This window comes from Hyperoodon ampullatus (genome assembly GCF_949752795.1).
Source record: "Hyperoodon ampullatus genome assembly, chromosome: 2".
In the NCBI taxonomy this organism is placed as follows: Eukaryota; Metazoa; Chordata; class Mammalia; order Artiodactyla; family Ziphiidae; genus Hyperoodon; species Hyperoodon ampullatus.
The window spans coordinates 92,161,635-92,176,992 of NC_136915.1; the positions used below are offsets into that span (position 1 = coordinate 92,161,635).

Here is a 15,358-nt window from a genome sequence, read left to right on the forward strand (position 1 = left end):
CCAAGGTAAGTCCAACATGAATCATGATACCTAGATTTTTAAAAAGTTTTTCTTTCTGTCCATTATGGAAGTTTTCTAGACCATGCTTTACCACTTGTAGAAGAGACTACAGACTCCTTTACAATTTTAAATTCCATAATTTTTGAGAACTCTGGAATAAGCTATCATTCATCTCTTTACCTGCACAAAAGCTACCCGTTCTACTCACTCATTTGTAAAAATTCTAAATGCACTAAGTTTGGTAGTGTTATAGATCAACTGCTATTTTGCTGAGCAAAACTTCTGGAATCTCTGTGAACACAGGGGAAATCTTCCTTGAGATAGATTCAGTTTGCTTATCTTTTCTTAAGTAATTATACTAGGAAACTGATCCTTTCTGTATCCCTCTAAAAAATGCTAAAGCTACTTTTTAATTTTTTTTTTGCGGTACACGGGCCTCTCACTGTTGTGGCCTCTCCCGTTGCAGAGCACAGGCTCCGGATGCGCAGGCTCAGTGGCCACGGCTCACGGGCCTAGCTGCTCCGCGGCATGTGGGATCTTCCCAGACCGGGGCACGAACCCGTATCCCCTGCATCGGCAGGCGGACTCTCAACCACTGCGCCACCAGGGAAGCCCTCCTTTTTAATTTTAACTCAAAATGCAGCATGAATAAATTTTTCTCTATGTTATTATTACTTGAATCTTTATTACATTTAAACAAATAAACCAATTTTTTCCACAAGAACTTGGGCAAGTTTATTTTAAATATTTTTTTATTGAAGTATAATTGATTTACAAAGTTGTGTTAGTTTCTGATGTACAGCAAAGTGATTCAATTATATATATAAATATATATATATTATATATTATATATATATATATAATATATATTATATATTATATATATATATATATATATATATTGAATATATGTGTATTATATTCTTTTTCATATTCTTTTCCATTATGGTTTATTATAAGATATTGAATACAGTTCTCTGTGCTATACAGAGGGACATTGTTGTTTATCTATTTTATATTTAGTAGATTGTATCTGCTAATCCTAAACTCCTAATTTATCCCTCCCCCCTCCCTTGCCCTTTGGTAAGCATAAATTTGTTTTCTAAGTCTGTGAGTCTGTTTCTATTTTGTAAATATGTTCATTTGTATCATATTTTATATTCCACATATAAGTGATATCATATGATATTTATCTTTTTCTGTCTGACTTACTTCACTCAGTATGATAATCTCTAGTTTTATCCATATTTCTGCAAATGACATAATAATTTCATTCTTTTTAATGACTGAATAGTATCCCATTATATATATATATATATATATATATATATATATATATATATATGCCACATCTTCTTCATCCATTCATCTGTCACTGGACATTTAGGTTGCTTCCATGTCTTGGCTATTGTAAATAGAGCTGCTATGAACATTGGGTTGCATGTATCTTTTTAAATTTGAGTATTCTGTGGATACATGCCCAGGAGTGGGAATGCTGGATCATATGTTAACTCTATTTTTCAGTTTTTTGAGGAACCTCCATACTGTTTTCCATAGTAGTTGACTCAATTTACATTCCCACTAACAGTGTAGGAGGGTTCCCTTTTCTCCACACCCTCTCTGGCATTTATTATTTGTAGTCATTTTAATGATGGCCATTCTGACTGGCGTGAGTTGATATCTCATTGTAGATTGGATTTACAATTCTCTAATAATTAGCAATGTTTAGCTTCTCTTCTTGTGACTATTGACCATCTTTATGTCTTCTTTGGAGAAATGTTTATTTAGGTCTTCTGCCCATTTTTGATTTCTTTTTTTGTTTTTGTTGTTACTGAGCTGTATGAGATGTTTGTATACTTTGGAAATTAAGCCCTTGACTTAAGCTTTTGAAAGTATTTTCTCCCAGTCTGTTGGTTGTCTTTTTGTTTTGTTTATGGTTCCCTTTGCTGTGCAAAAGTTTATAAACTTGATTAGGTCCCATTTGTTAAGTTTTGCTTTTATTTCTACTACCTTGGAAGACTGACCCAAGAAAACATTGTTATGATTTATGTCAACGAATGTTTTGCCTATGTTCTCTTCTAGAAGTTTTATGGTGTCGTGTCTTATATTTAAGTCTTTAAGCCATTTTGAGTTTATTTTTGTGTATGGTGTGAGGGTGTGTTCTAACTTCATTGATTTACATGGGGCTCTCCAACTTTCCCAACACCCCTTGCTAAAAAGATCATCTTTTCCCCATTATATATTCTTGCCTCCTTTTTCAAAGGTTAATTGACCATAGGTGTGTGGGTTTATTTCTGGGCTCTCTACTCTGTTCCATTGATCCATATGTCTGTTTTTGTGCCAATACCATGCTTCTTTGATTATCGTGGCTTTGCAATATTGTCTGAAGTCTGGGAGGGTTATGCCTCCAGCTTTGTTCTTTTTCCTAAGGATTGATTTTGCAATTCTGGGTCTTTTATGGTTCCATATACATTTTAGGATTTTTTGTTCTAGTTCTGTGAAAAATGTCAAGGTTAATTTGATAAAGGTTGCATTAAATCTGTAGATTGCTTTGGGTAATATGGCCATTTTAACAATATTAATTCTTTTGGGCAACTTTAAAAAGCAATCTTAAGGTAAAACAAATAATTTTTGGACAATGAATAATAACACTATAGATATATCATATTTAAAAAGTATTAGCTAGTGTCTATATGGTAGTAAATAGCATATTAACTTTATGTTAATACATGAAATGCATGTTACTCATATGACTCAGGATAAAGCACATGATTAAAAATATTAAGAAAATCCTCTAAGATTTGTTGTCAAAAAATATAATGAAATACTAAAGCCTTAGTTCTACTGCAGAAATAAATATTTACCAGAATTTTGTTTTAGCAAAATTTATCACAATTTCTGAAGGCTGCTTCATTTCAAGTATCTCTACCTCATACAATGGTTTTTTGATTGATCTATAACATGGTTAAGCAATATTTTTCAGCAGTAGGATGACAAAACATTGGGTCATCTTTATAACTATAAAGAACATACCGGTAACACTAACATGGTACCAGGAGGACCAGGTAAACCATCAGCCCCTGGTAGACCAGGACGTCCTGGGGGGCCCTAGGGAAGTAAATAAAATCATCAAAATTAATCAATAAACAAAATAATTAAATGTATTAGAAACAGAATAACTTTGAATACCATAAGTCTACATTATCTACTTTGTGTTTATCCTCTACTCCTTGGTTAATCTCCTTTTAGTCAGTATACCTAGAGAGGATTGTATTTCATTGCAGTAGTTTTATATAATTTAAATAATGCACAAATTTATTGGCTACTCAAGGAAGGAGAATAAAAGGGATTTTACAAGAAGAGTTTCAATAGACTGAATGCAAATGGTCGATTTCACCATGTGACCCAGGAAGTGATCTTCAAATTAGGATGTAGTCTTATTAATTCATTTTATCAGTATTCAACTAAACAGTCATGGGAGTTCCTGGTAAATATGTCTGAACTCAAAAGGAAGAACTTAATCTAATGTTTTGGGTTCATATCAAAATGGAAATTGATTAAAAATAAAAAATTTTCTTACTAATTATAACATAGATAAATGCACATTCTTTCACCTCACTTTTAAAATTATAGTTAGAAAAGTTAAACAAAATTTTGCACAACACTGAATTCATATGTTATCCAAGTGAGAATAATATGTTAAACATGTAGAATATATTTTAATTCCTTTCATTTATGTTGCATTCTTTTGTTATGAGTCCCTTCACTTACCCTATCGCCAGGGTCACCAGGGGGTCCAGTGGGGCCTTGTAGACCTGGAGGACCCATAAGTCCCTACAGAGAAATAAACCACGATCTGAGTTAGATTCCTGATTTTGTTAGTATTCAGGCAAATTCATCCTACCAAAATCAAAGAAGAACTCGTATTCATAAATAAACACTCTTCTCCCAAACAATTGCCCTATTTATCTTCCCATAAAAAGAGAACATATAGGGACCACTTTGTAGCTAGCTCAACTCTTCCTCTATGAGGCTACTCTCAGGGTAGAGACAGACATTCCAAGGAAGAACAGGAAAGGAAATTCTGCCAATGCACAGTCCCTGAGGTGGAAGTTTGTTCCCAGTTCTTACTGAAGAAATGGTATACTCATTTAATTAGACTGCAAAAATGTGACAGTGAAGTTGAAATGTAGAAGTCACTTATATTCTTTATGGGTAAAAGTATTTAAAGGCATCAATATAATATATTTATTTCACATGACAAGAATTTAATTAATTCCACAAAAGAAAGAGGATTTCTTACAAAGTCAGATCAGTACAACTACCTGACAGTAAAGACACCCTGATGAGTAACATTAGCCTTATTAGGAAATGACAATGGAAGCTGATAGTCACTCCATTCAGAAGTACAGATAAGGCAGCTACAGTCCACTTAGAATTCTCAGCTCTCTTCTTTGAGATATATCTATACCTCTTAAAAAAAAAAAAAGAGGGCTTTTTTTTACTTTTATAACTTTCAGTCACAGAGTTGAAGATGAGGTTAGAAAAGTCAGAGATATTTAAGCAACAAAAATATTTAAAACAAAATTTAATTTTATAACTCTCAAAAGAATATCATTTGGATAGCCAAATCAGAAAGCGATTCAAGGCCACCACATCCTCTGACCAAGTATTTGCCTCTATAATTCAATACTCAACTTAGTCTAAAATTTATAAATTCAACAGTGTAATAGAAATCTTATATCTGATTATTTAAAAAATCAAGACAAAAATAATCTTAAAACATTTACATACCGCAGGTCCTGCTGGCCCTGGTGGTCCTTCAATAAGCATGCCCTACAGTTAAAAAAAGATAGAGTCGTTAATAGGGCAATGTAACCCCTAACCTCTTATCTAATTGGCTTTTAGAAAGCACCACATCATTTCATTTTAAAAGGTAAATTATCTGTTCCTACATATAAAACAATTACAAGCATTTTTGCACAGGGGAGGGAGGAAATTAAAAATGATAGAAGACATAATCCCTGTCCTGAGAAAATCTGTGAACTAATTAGCAAGGAAATAAATATTCAGATAAGTAATATTACAAAGAGAATATGCTAAGTGTTCCCCCAAAGGGCAAAGACATTTAATCAAGTTTTCCCTAGTACCCAGAATAATGCCGGGCACAAAGCAAGAACCTGATAAATATTTGCTGTGTGAATGAAAGGATGGAAGAAAGCGGCACCTAAGCACTTTAACTCAGGGAAAGCGGAGAAAAGTCCATGTTAAAGAACTGGACAGAAGTATAAGTTCTTAAAAAGACAAGAGAATAGAATACTATTCCAGGATAAGAGCCCAATTCTGGAAAGTTTATGATTCTACTGCTGAAAACTGTCTTGTCATTTAAAAAGTTGGTTGTAAATTTTCATAACAAGGACAAATTTATTCTGAAAAAATATTTTTAAAGACTTTGGTGAGCATATGACGTGCTTTCGCAGATTTTGGAGTAATAAACAGACAACAATGTTCTTAGAGATGCATCATTTTTATTTTTATCTCCTCCATCTTTTATAAAAATTTTATGTCTTTGCAGTTCCTGAAATGATTTTCATTAGCTTGAGGCAAATAGTTAAACCTACTTCCTTTAGTTCTAATGCAATACTTCTCCCAGATTGCTGATTAGGGAGAACAACAGTAAAATTGACTTCCAGTAAGAATTTGCTTCTTACCAATATCTTGAGTGGTAGTAACATTAATATAAATCTTCAAGTCACTTTTGAAGTGATTTGAAGATTTTTTCCAATGGAAGAAAAGGAAACAAATTTTAAAAAGAACGTTTTCATATTATTACAGGATGTGATTTGAATATGAAACAAATAAGTACTATGTCAAATAATATATTTCTAATTATGTTAAGTTATAGAAATTAGAGGAGAAAATCACTGGACTGGAAAATAGAAGAGGTAAAGTCTGGTCATATCTCAACCACCAAACATTTGAACGCTTTAGGTCTTGGGTTTCTTAGTTTTAAAATGAGAGAATTAGACTAAAACATTGTCGGCTAGTTTCAAATCCCAAAATTCTGTATCTCTATATTTTTTTGTTTATTGAAATTCTACTTGCCAGAACTGGCCTTACTAACTCATTACTTGTGGCATTATAAACATTTGGACATTAGAATTTTCAATGGTACTATTACAATGAATTCATACCAGTACTTACAGGTTCAACTACTGCTGGTTCTCCTTTCTGTCCTTTTTCTCCGTATGCACCATGGCCATTTATCTGTTGAGTGAAAAATTCAAGCAGCCTGTCTTTAAGTAAATAAGGCCATTTAAGTATTTTTAAAAGATCATTTAATCTTCTAAGTGCATTTAAAACAATCTATTAAAATGTGTTTTTTGACACAGAAACCTATGAAAATTTTAAATACTGAAAATATACAAAGGGAAACACAATGAACATTAATGCTAAATCTTGAATGAGATTGAACAATTGTTTCTTAAAGACATATTTTAAAAAGATAAAGATATCTGTTGAACTCATTATTATCCCAAGGTACTAAGCAAAAAGTGTCATCAAATTAAATTCAATAAAATAGAGTTGGAGGGAAGAAATGTGTGAAAAGGTTAAATAATAATAATTATAATGATAAAATGATAATTAATATGGTGCATTCCTGAGCATCACCAGAAAAGAAAAATAAATAAAACAGTCTAAAAATTAGAAAACAATCTTATTACCCAGAATGACAATGATTGTAATTTAATCTTATCAATGCCAAGAAAACTTGGATACAACTCTATTAAAGATTATTCTTTCAAATAAAGACTCCAGTAGTGTGGCCTGAGATACAACTGCTGAAGATCCCCATGAGGAAAAAGCCATCAAAGTAACCTAGTATTGGTAAATATTCATAATTTATATAAGAACATAACCTGCTTTTTAAACCTGAAAAGACATCAAGATGAACATGAAAATACTCCAGAAATAAGACATACAATGAGCAGAATACTGACTTACACTTGTTTCTGTGATATCTGTTTCTGCTGGAACACCTGGACCAAATTCTTCATTAGTGGGGCTTGTTGGTTTATCTTCATATTCTTTATATTCATAAAAATCATATTCGCCTAAATCTCCATCTACCAGAAGATCAGAGTCCCTGCCGTCTATTTCTTTGTTTTCATATAGCATATCCTCAGAATTTTTCCTCTGGGAATCATAATCCTCTCCAGTTAGATATTCTTCAGTAAATACTTCTTCAACAGGATTTGGCTATTAATTTAAGTCGCAAGGAATTGGAGAACATGAAGTTTACTGTTAGTAAAGCAAGGTAAGAATTTGCAATTACAGTTTGATGGAATGTGACAGGAAGTGGTCTGAATACTACTCAAGCAAGTCTGAAAGCTGGGAAAGACAGCCTTTCAGCATTATTGAAAGAAATATTTTTGTACATTGGTATGTACAAGGAAATATTGCTTTCAAAGAACTTTTGCCAATAAACTGCAAATATTCACATAGATTCAACATGTGTATTTGCTTGTTCCATTGGAAAAAACTTGTTATGCAATTTCATATTTACTTTATAGTTTGACTTGAATAATATATATATGTATATAGAAAATATATAGTTAAAGCTTTGCTTAATTTTCAAATCTCACAGAACCTCATAATGAAATATAATTGCTACCAGAAAAGCCATGTAAGTTTGACTCTCAATTCGAAAAATAAAATATTAATGCCCATATTGAGATTTATCATTGCAATATTTATGCAGAGTATCTAGAATGTAGGGAAGTATTATATCACCAAAGAGTTCTTTACAGCAAATAAAATGTAAATTATAGTCTTCAGAATTTAATACAATAGAATATATCACTGTGTAGTCTCATAAAGAGTATGAGATTATTCACTTAAAAGTAAAAATTACATCAAAAATACTATCTCAGAGATATAGAAAAATAAAGTTAGTATAATTTCCTTTTTTCATAAATAATTCTCATTAATAACATAAATCTGAATGATATTTATTAGGTAATTTTGGGCCATATGGTTTTGATGAGGTTCAAATTAAATAATTTATCTTGCTACTTTTGAATTTCATAAATAACTTGTTTACTATAACATAGTGAATCTAGATGATAGAACAATATTGAATAATAAGTAGTGTTACATAAAGTCATGTGAATGAAAAACGTGGCTAAATGGTTAATTTAGTGTTTGTTAACTAAAATAAAATGTCCAATAACCATAATATTTTTGCATTCTTAAACAATGAGTATATACTATCATGAGGGGGTGCATAACAACTGGGATCAGAATATTACTATGTTCATAGATCTGAGGAAAAGATGAATGAATTTGGGTATATAAATAAACATCTTGAATCAAGATAAACATTTTTGGAAAATGATTATTTTGGACTAGATGAAACTTGCAATTGGTTCCTACCCTAAAATGTTATTATTCTAAATTATGTGTTTGCATGTAAAGTCCCACGGAATTAACTTGCCTCACTGGGACACATGTTATATAAATTTTTAATAACTAAAATGATTCAGGTATTCCTCATACCAGGTGTGACAGGAATTTAACAGTTAAACTGAGTTGTACACTTATTTTTTCATAATCAGAATATATACATAGTATGAAATTCAGGAAGATTGTTCTATTTGTATCTGTATGTACTTAAACATTTTCATAGAAAGGACTGGAAAAGGTTAAGATATAATATTTTAACCATAATTAAGTTTGAAAATGTAAATAGCTACTAAAACCAACTAAGACTATATTTTCTCACAATATTTCTGTCATAAAAATGCATGATTATTGGTCAGATGGAGTAAATTCTAACTGTATCATTTGATGATACAGTTGTTACTTTAGAGGATTCTCCTCACAGAAGGGTCATGTTGTGAATACCCTTAATCACAACATTTTGAGAATCTTGTTCAATTCCAGGAGGAATCAAGAAAATGATAGCAGCCAATTCAGTTTGATCAATTTAGCATTTGCATGAAGCAAAGAGTCATGCAAAACCTGAATTGACGTTAATTTTAAATGAACTGTTTTTAGTAATAGTGAGCCAATTCTATTGTTTCTCTTACCTCAGTGAAAGAATAAAAATGTCAAACTTTTCAGAGGTTATAGATTCTTCCAGAGTGAAATATACCAAGAAATATTACACATTTTCAAAATTTAATACTGTCTATCAGCATTACCTCATTTGGTCCAGATACACGCCTAGGAGCTTCTGTTTGGTAACTTTCTGTTCCATAGTTGTATTCTTGAAAATAATCAACAATATTTGCCTAATGGTAAATCAAAAGAAAAGCAATTAGTAAAAATGTAAGGTAATCCAAAATCTATGGAAATCATGATTTAACTGGGGTATCGTATTAGCCAAATGAGTATTTATCTAGTTGGGTTAGGACAATGACTCATCATCAGAGATCTTCCAGCTTATCTAGGAGAGATCTTGATTGCTTTTTCTTTGCTACCTTTACCCCTAGCTTGACTTTTGCTGCTGCTTGATAACTTTTCTTCTTCTCGGTTGCAAATTTTTCAGATTTAGGGGGTGTAAACTTTTTGGACTTTTTCTTTGAGTTAGTGGCCACTGTCTTCGTCTTCATTTTGAAACTGAATTTCTTTTTCTGTAAAATGTGGTGAAAGATGGGATGGAAAATATAAATAAAATGAAAAGGGAAATAAAGAGCATGGATGAAAGGAAGGATAAGCAAAGCAAACCGGGCATCATTCCTTCAGGACAGCTACTGTCAAATAAAAATCACAGTTATCAGGTCATAGAAATCAGATGAATGAAAGGCTTATGATAAGTTTGAGGAAAAGTGGACATAAGGAACCACAGGATGACAAACAGCAGGACACCATACACAAAGGCGCTACTTTGCTTTTACCTCAGTTTGCGCTATTGTCTCCTCAGTTACAGTGGGAGTCTCTGTTACACTTTCAGCCTCTTTATATTCTGCTTCCCCATACTCATAGTCATATTCCATTATATCCTCAGGTGCATACTACATCGCAAAGGAAAAAATATCAGGCAATTTTGTTAGTTGCAGGTAATACTATCAACAAAGTGGTAATCATGTTCTTAACTTTTACTAGTAAAAGTTAAGAGACAAGGAAATACTGCTATTTAAATATTACTTCATGTTACAAGAAGTAATACTGTCTTATACAGAGTATAATAACATAGTGACAAAGCAGGTTTTCTAAGAGCAGAATAGTGGTTAGGATTGTGAGGAAATTAAAAGTTTAGAATATTAATTCAAACTTTTAATTGTTGAATATTAATTCAAACATAACAACTACATACTTGGACATAGTTGTTAAATAGTCACATTAATTTTGATTTGTAAAAATTGCTACGTAAGACTCCTTTATCTTACAGCAATTTCAATGGGTATTTTTTTCCCATTAAACTACATGTTTAAAAATAAAAGTATGGGGCTTCCCTGGTGGCGCAGTGGTTGAGAGTCCGCCTGCCGATGCAGGGGACACGGGTTCGTGCCCCGGTCCGGGAAGATCCCACATGCCACGGAGCGGCTGGCCCATGAGCCATGGCCTCTGAGCCTGCGCGTCCGGAACCTGTGCTCCACAACGGGAGAGGCCACAGCAGTGAGAGGCCCGCGTACCACAAAATAAATAAATAAATAAATAAATAAATAAATAATAAAAGTATGGAGAGTAGTCTTCCCAAGTATGAAAGAATTTTCATATCTATTATGAGATGGAAAGGGGAGAGGAATGAAAGGGAACAGAGGAACATGAAATAAGTCTATATTTTATTTGGAATACTGGAACCGATGTAAAAATACAATCTAAAGTTTATTCAGAAATAACTAATTTGCTGTAGACTTACTTAAGATCAAAATGAGCACAGAATACTTGTGAACCATTAAAAGATTCAAAATTAGATCTGTTTATAATTAATACATTTCAGTTTTACAAATACTGCATTTTTTCTATTGAAAAAAGAGCATAACACTTAGATACCTTAAACCATGTAAATGTAACTCAAACTGAAAAATGGAATACTAGATTATTCTGTATTAAAAAAAAATTAGGAGAAAGAGGTATGTTTCTCAGTAGAGGGGTGTGCAATACAATCATTAATATTGAATGATGAGGAAAATAACATGCTTGCTCACCTTCAGAGCCAAACACTTCTATCAAAATTTTAATTTTTAAACACCAACATAGGTATTGTGAAACATATATTAATTATTGATTTTAATTAAAATAACTGTAAATCCATTAAGATCATATATAACAAAAGATATTAAGCAGCAAACTCAACAAGCTAAAACTCTTATATATATTTATATATTATTTATAATATATATTTATGTATAGGTATATATATATATATTTAAATATATACACACATATATATTTATTATGTATAATATACATTTATATATATGTATACATATATTTATTATGTATAATACATATTTATGTGTGTATATATACATATATACCTATGTGTGTGTGTATATATATATATGTGTATATATATATATATGTATATATATATATATATATAGCATATATATATATATATATATATATATAGCATATATATATATATGCTAAAAGCAATCTATTTGAAATTCCCTAAGTATTATATTTGGTAACATTTTAATTATATCCCAACTGGACCTCTCTTGGTATTTTAAAATTGACAAAAGATCCCTTTTAATGTGCCAGAAAAATAACTCTTCACCACATGTCTTTTAGAGAACTGTGATCACTGTGCCTTCTAATTTTAAAGCTCTATTAGATACAGAAATGCAAATGAGTTCAAATTTCACAAAGACATATAATGAGACATGTTCAAAACTGACCCCCTGGCAATATTGCATATCTGGCCCTTAATGAAATACCCTCACTAGAGGAAACTTTTCTAGATGGCTCAGCTGAAGGTCATATTGATATATATAGACATACTTTCAGTGTTTATGATTGTCAAAACTTCAATTTGATTAAATTAATTGAAATTGATTCATAATTTTACCTATCCAGTAATAGTTTAATTATCATTGAATATACATTTCAAAGACTTCAACAAATCTTCATTCTAATTAGAATTTGAGTAGAATTTGTTAAAATAGAAGAATTCTTTTATAACTTTTTGAACATTTGTGTTTCTTCATGACTCTGCAAGCAAGATATAATGCCGACTCTTTGTAGGAAAGGTAAAGTAAGTATTAATCAGTAGCATCATTCACTAAATAAAACAATTAAATACTGAATTTAGATACATATTAAAATAATTAATGGAAACTGAATATTGTCTAATGAATATTTTTTTCCGTAGTTATAGTCACACATGCTGGAATAAGAAATAGTGCATTTATATAATTACTAGCTGGCAGCTTGAAGTTAAAACATGAAAAAAGATTAGCCAGGCTAATTTATGCTTTAGAGTTTTAAAATTAAGCAGACTTTTCAGAATCATATGCATCTATAATGAATTGTAAAAACATAAGACAATATATAAAGGCATGAAGGACTGTAAAAATGGACAATTTAAATTCATCTTAAATGAAGCCTGGTATTCAAAGCAGCCAATTACCTTTACTATCTTTATATCATAGATTTTTTTTCCTTATACGAGGAAACCTTTTCCAACCTCCATAATTCTCTCCTCTATTTAAACTTTTTCCACATGGAGATCAACCAGACTAGCTGTAGTCGTGGAATAATGAAGGCAGTAACATGCTTACCTGCTTAGACACTAAAGCACATCTTTTTCTTAGAGCCATTCAGGAGTCAGTGAAAAGAATCACTGCTTCTCTTCTCCTTATTTCTTTATCTAAACAACATGCCCCTTCTGGTGGGTATTGACATACTTAGGATTTTGCTGGTCTACACGAAGCTTTACAACCTACTTTTGGAGATGATTCTCCCTTCTTACTATGGAATTTGGGGGTGTCTCAAAGACAGGTAAAGAAGAGAGAACTACTTGTAATCAATCAGATGTATATATGCAAAAAGATGTGCAGTGATGGAAAGATTTCACCTATGATCTGTGAGTTGCCTAGCATAAGTTATAGTATGTGAGGAGAAAGGGTCTTCTTCTAGAAATGTCAAGTCTGTTCTTATTCAGTTTGTTAGAAAAATAGTGGCATAATACGTGAACGTCTTTGAGAACCAGAATGTATGATAAATATTGAGTGCAAAAAACATTAAGGTAAGAAATTTCTTTATAAAATATTGTTTTTCCCTTGCTTCTTCTTTTACCATCCTTTATATATATATTTAAAAAGAAGAACATCAATTGCCTAGTGTATAAAGGGCATTGTAGTCTGTGTAGCACATTAAGAAAGAACCATATGTAGATTTAACATCTAATTTCTTATTAAGATATAAGGATAATTTAACACGATGGTTTAATACAAAACCATCATAATTTTAATATTAGTTACTTTGCTATATAAATGGTATTGTGGAGGTTCATATAGAATAACAGTTTGATATTATCACTATGTTTAAATCTATCTTCATTTTACATTTCACTCTATGATGATGGTGTGATACTGTGCCAAACACATAAAAAATGTAATCTTAACAATGAATTAAAATATGTTATTTAGAGGATATGAACTATACAAAATCACAAGTTGAATAAAACACATTTGAGTTAATTTATAAAATAAATTGACATATTTATTAATCTAAATCAGAATAATAAATATGCAATTTTGCAAATTTATTAATTGTAAATTAAGCAATATAAAGTGCAACATGTATGTTTGATGCTCTATTTTGCACTTTATGTTCTTTATTCACTGGTAACATTGCACTCCTATTTTGTATAGGTAAAACATCTGTAGTACAATTATTAAAATGCATATTTGTAATATAATGATGTATTAATGGCTATGGTTCAAAAGTAATATAAGGATGGCTTGCTAATTCTGTTAACCAGGTGTTTTTCATACTAGTATATAATAGTTATCTTATTATTGAAGTATCAAGGTAATTTAGTACTGGGGGAAAAAGTGAGAGCTGATTCCTCAAACAAACTTTTCATTGTGACATACTCAACATAGAAACGGTAAGAAGTGCTATTATTGATTCACCCAACCAGATTTTCATGGAGCTTTTATTATAGCAGCATGCTCTTTTCCTTATCAGTTGCTTCTAGTAAAAACAAGTTCGATTTATCAACAGAATGTTAAATTTATGAATCAACAACTAAGGTCAAAAAAGAAAAGTCCACTTTTAAATGAATTTAAGACAAAAATGGTTTAAAATATTATTTTGCTTTAAAATAACTCTGCTTACCTGATGTAAAATAACTCAAGCATTAAAACATGGGAATAAAACACCTCAAGGTGATATAATAAGAATGCATACCTTCATTTTTCCAAAAATCAGAGCCATATCTGTTACTAAAAAGAACAAGACTTATCTTTCTTAAAACAAGAGCAAAATAAATCTCACCTATCTTGAACACCCATACTAAATGTTATAAATTTTAATATTGAATCACCACATAATCTCTAAGATATAAAAACACTAAAACCTGATGGATATTTTACCTATCTTCTTGGAATTCACAGACTGTTTTAATAAATCATGAGGTAATAAAAAGAATGAAGCACTTGAGAACTGTGAAAGAAGCAAACACAAATATCCAAGTAATTTCTCTTTTTTCCCTCATATTTTCTTTCCTGTTAGCTTCTTAAGACTTTATCCTGTTTTGAAAAAACATTAATATTAAGTCATGGAAAAGATCAGTGCAACAGAATTCACTATCATACCTTAAAAAGGAAAGTAATGCCAAAAAATATATTTCAAGCACTTAAACGGTAAAATCCAAATTGAATTCGCATGCAGAAATAACAGTAAATTAAAATTAAGAGATAAGATCCTAACCTATTCTAAATAGTAGAACTCAAAAGATGGTATCTAATAGTATTTTAATAGTCAAGAAGAAAACTATTTGAGTTATTTTCAAACATAAGGACAGTCTTGATGTTTTTAAACTTCCACCCTCACCTTCTAAAATTTAGAACTCTTCACCTTGAGAAAAAAATAAAAATATAGTTTTGCTGCTAACTAAAGACTCATTTCCTTCCAATGTTTGCTTTTTAATTTCCAGAAAATTCACATTAAAGAATTTTACCTAAAAATCTGCATAAAGCATACACTGTACTATATTTTTTTGTTTTTTTGGGATATTCAAGTCTGACAAAAATGCTATGGCTAACTTAAATGTACTTATTTTTGGTCTGAGAGAGAATAGATTCAAATTTCATTATGGTGAATTTTCTTGCAAAACTAGCCTGGAAGAATGGTTTCACACCCGAGTTTCAAATAAAGTGACATAATATTAATC

The 15,358-nt window shown here is 31.0% G+C and overlaps 1 protein-coding gene across 4 annotated transcripts in view; it reads right to left on the reverse strand.

Moving 5' to 3' along the window:
* The window catches only part of COL11A1 (collagen type XI alpha 1 chain), a gene marked incomplete at both ends in the record, with an annotated part of 206,353 nt that overhangs the window by 125,185 nt on the left and 65,810 nt on the right, over positions 1-15,358 (reverse strand). The window contains 7 exons of one of the 4 annotated variants that reach the window (XM_079696517.1): positions 3,034-3,108; positions 3,772-3,834; positions 4,795-4,836; positions 6,205-6,267; positions 7,006-7,260; positions 9,207-9,296; positions 9,486-9,638. In XM_079696517.1, the coding sequence (XP_079552643.1) occupies positions 3,034-3,108; positions 3,772-3,834; positions 4,795-4,836; positions 6,205-6,267; positions 7,006-7,260; positions 9,207-9,296; positions 9,486-9,638 (741 nt within the window). Of the gene's footprint in view, positions 1-3,033; positions 3,109-3,771; positions 3,835-4,794; positions 4,837-6,204; positions 6,268-7,005; positions 7,261-9,206; positions 9,297-9,485; positions 9,639-9,902; positions 10,020-15,358 lie in introns of all 4 variants that reach the window. The other 3 variants (XM_079696518.1, XM_079696519.1, XM_079696520.1) reach the window with 3 other exon arrangements.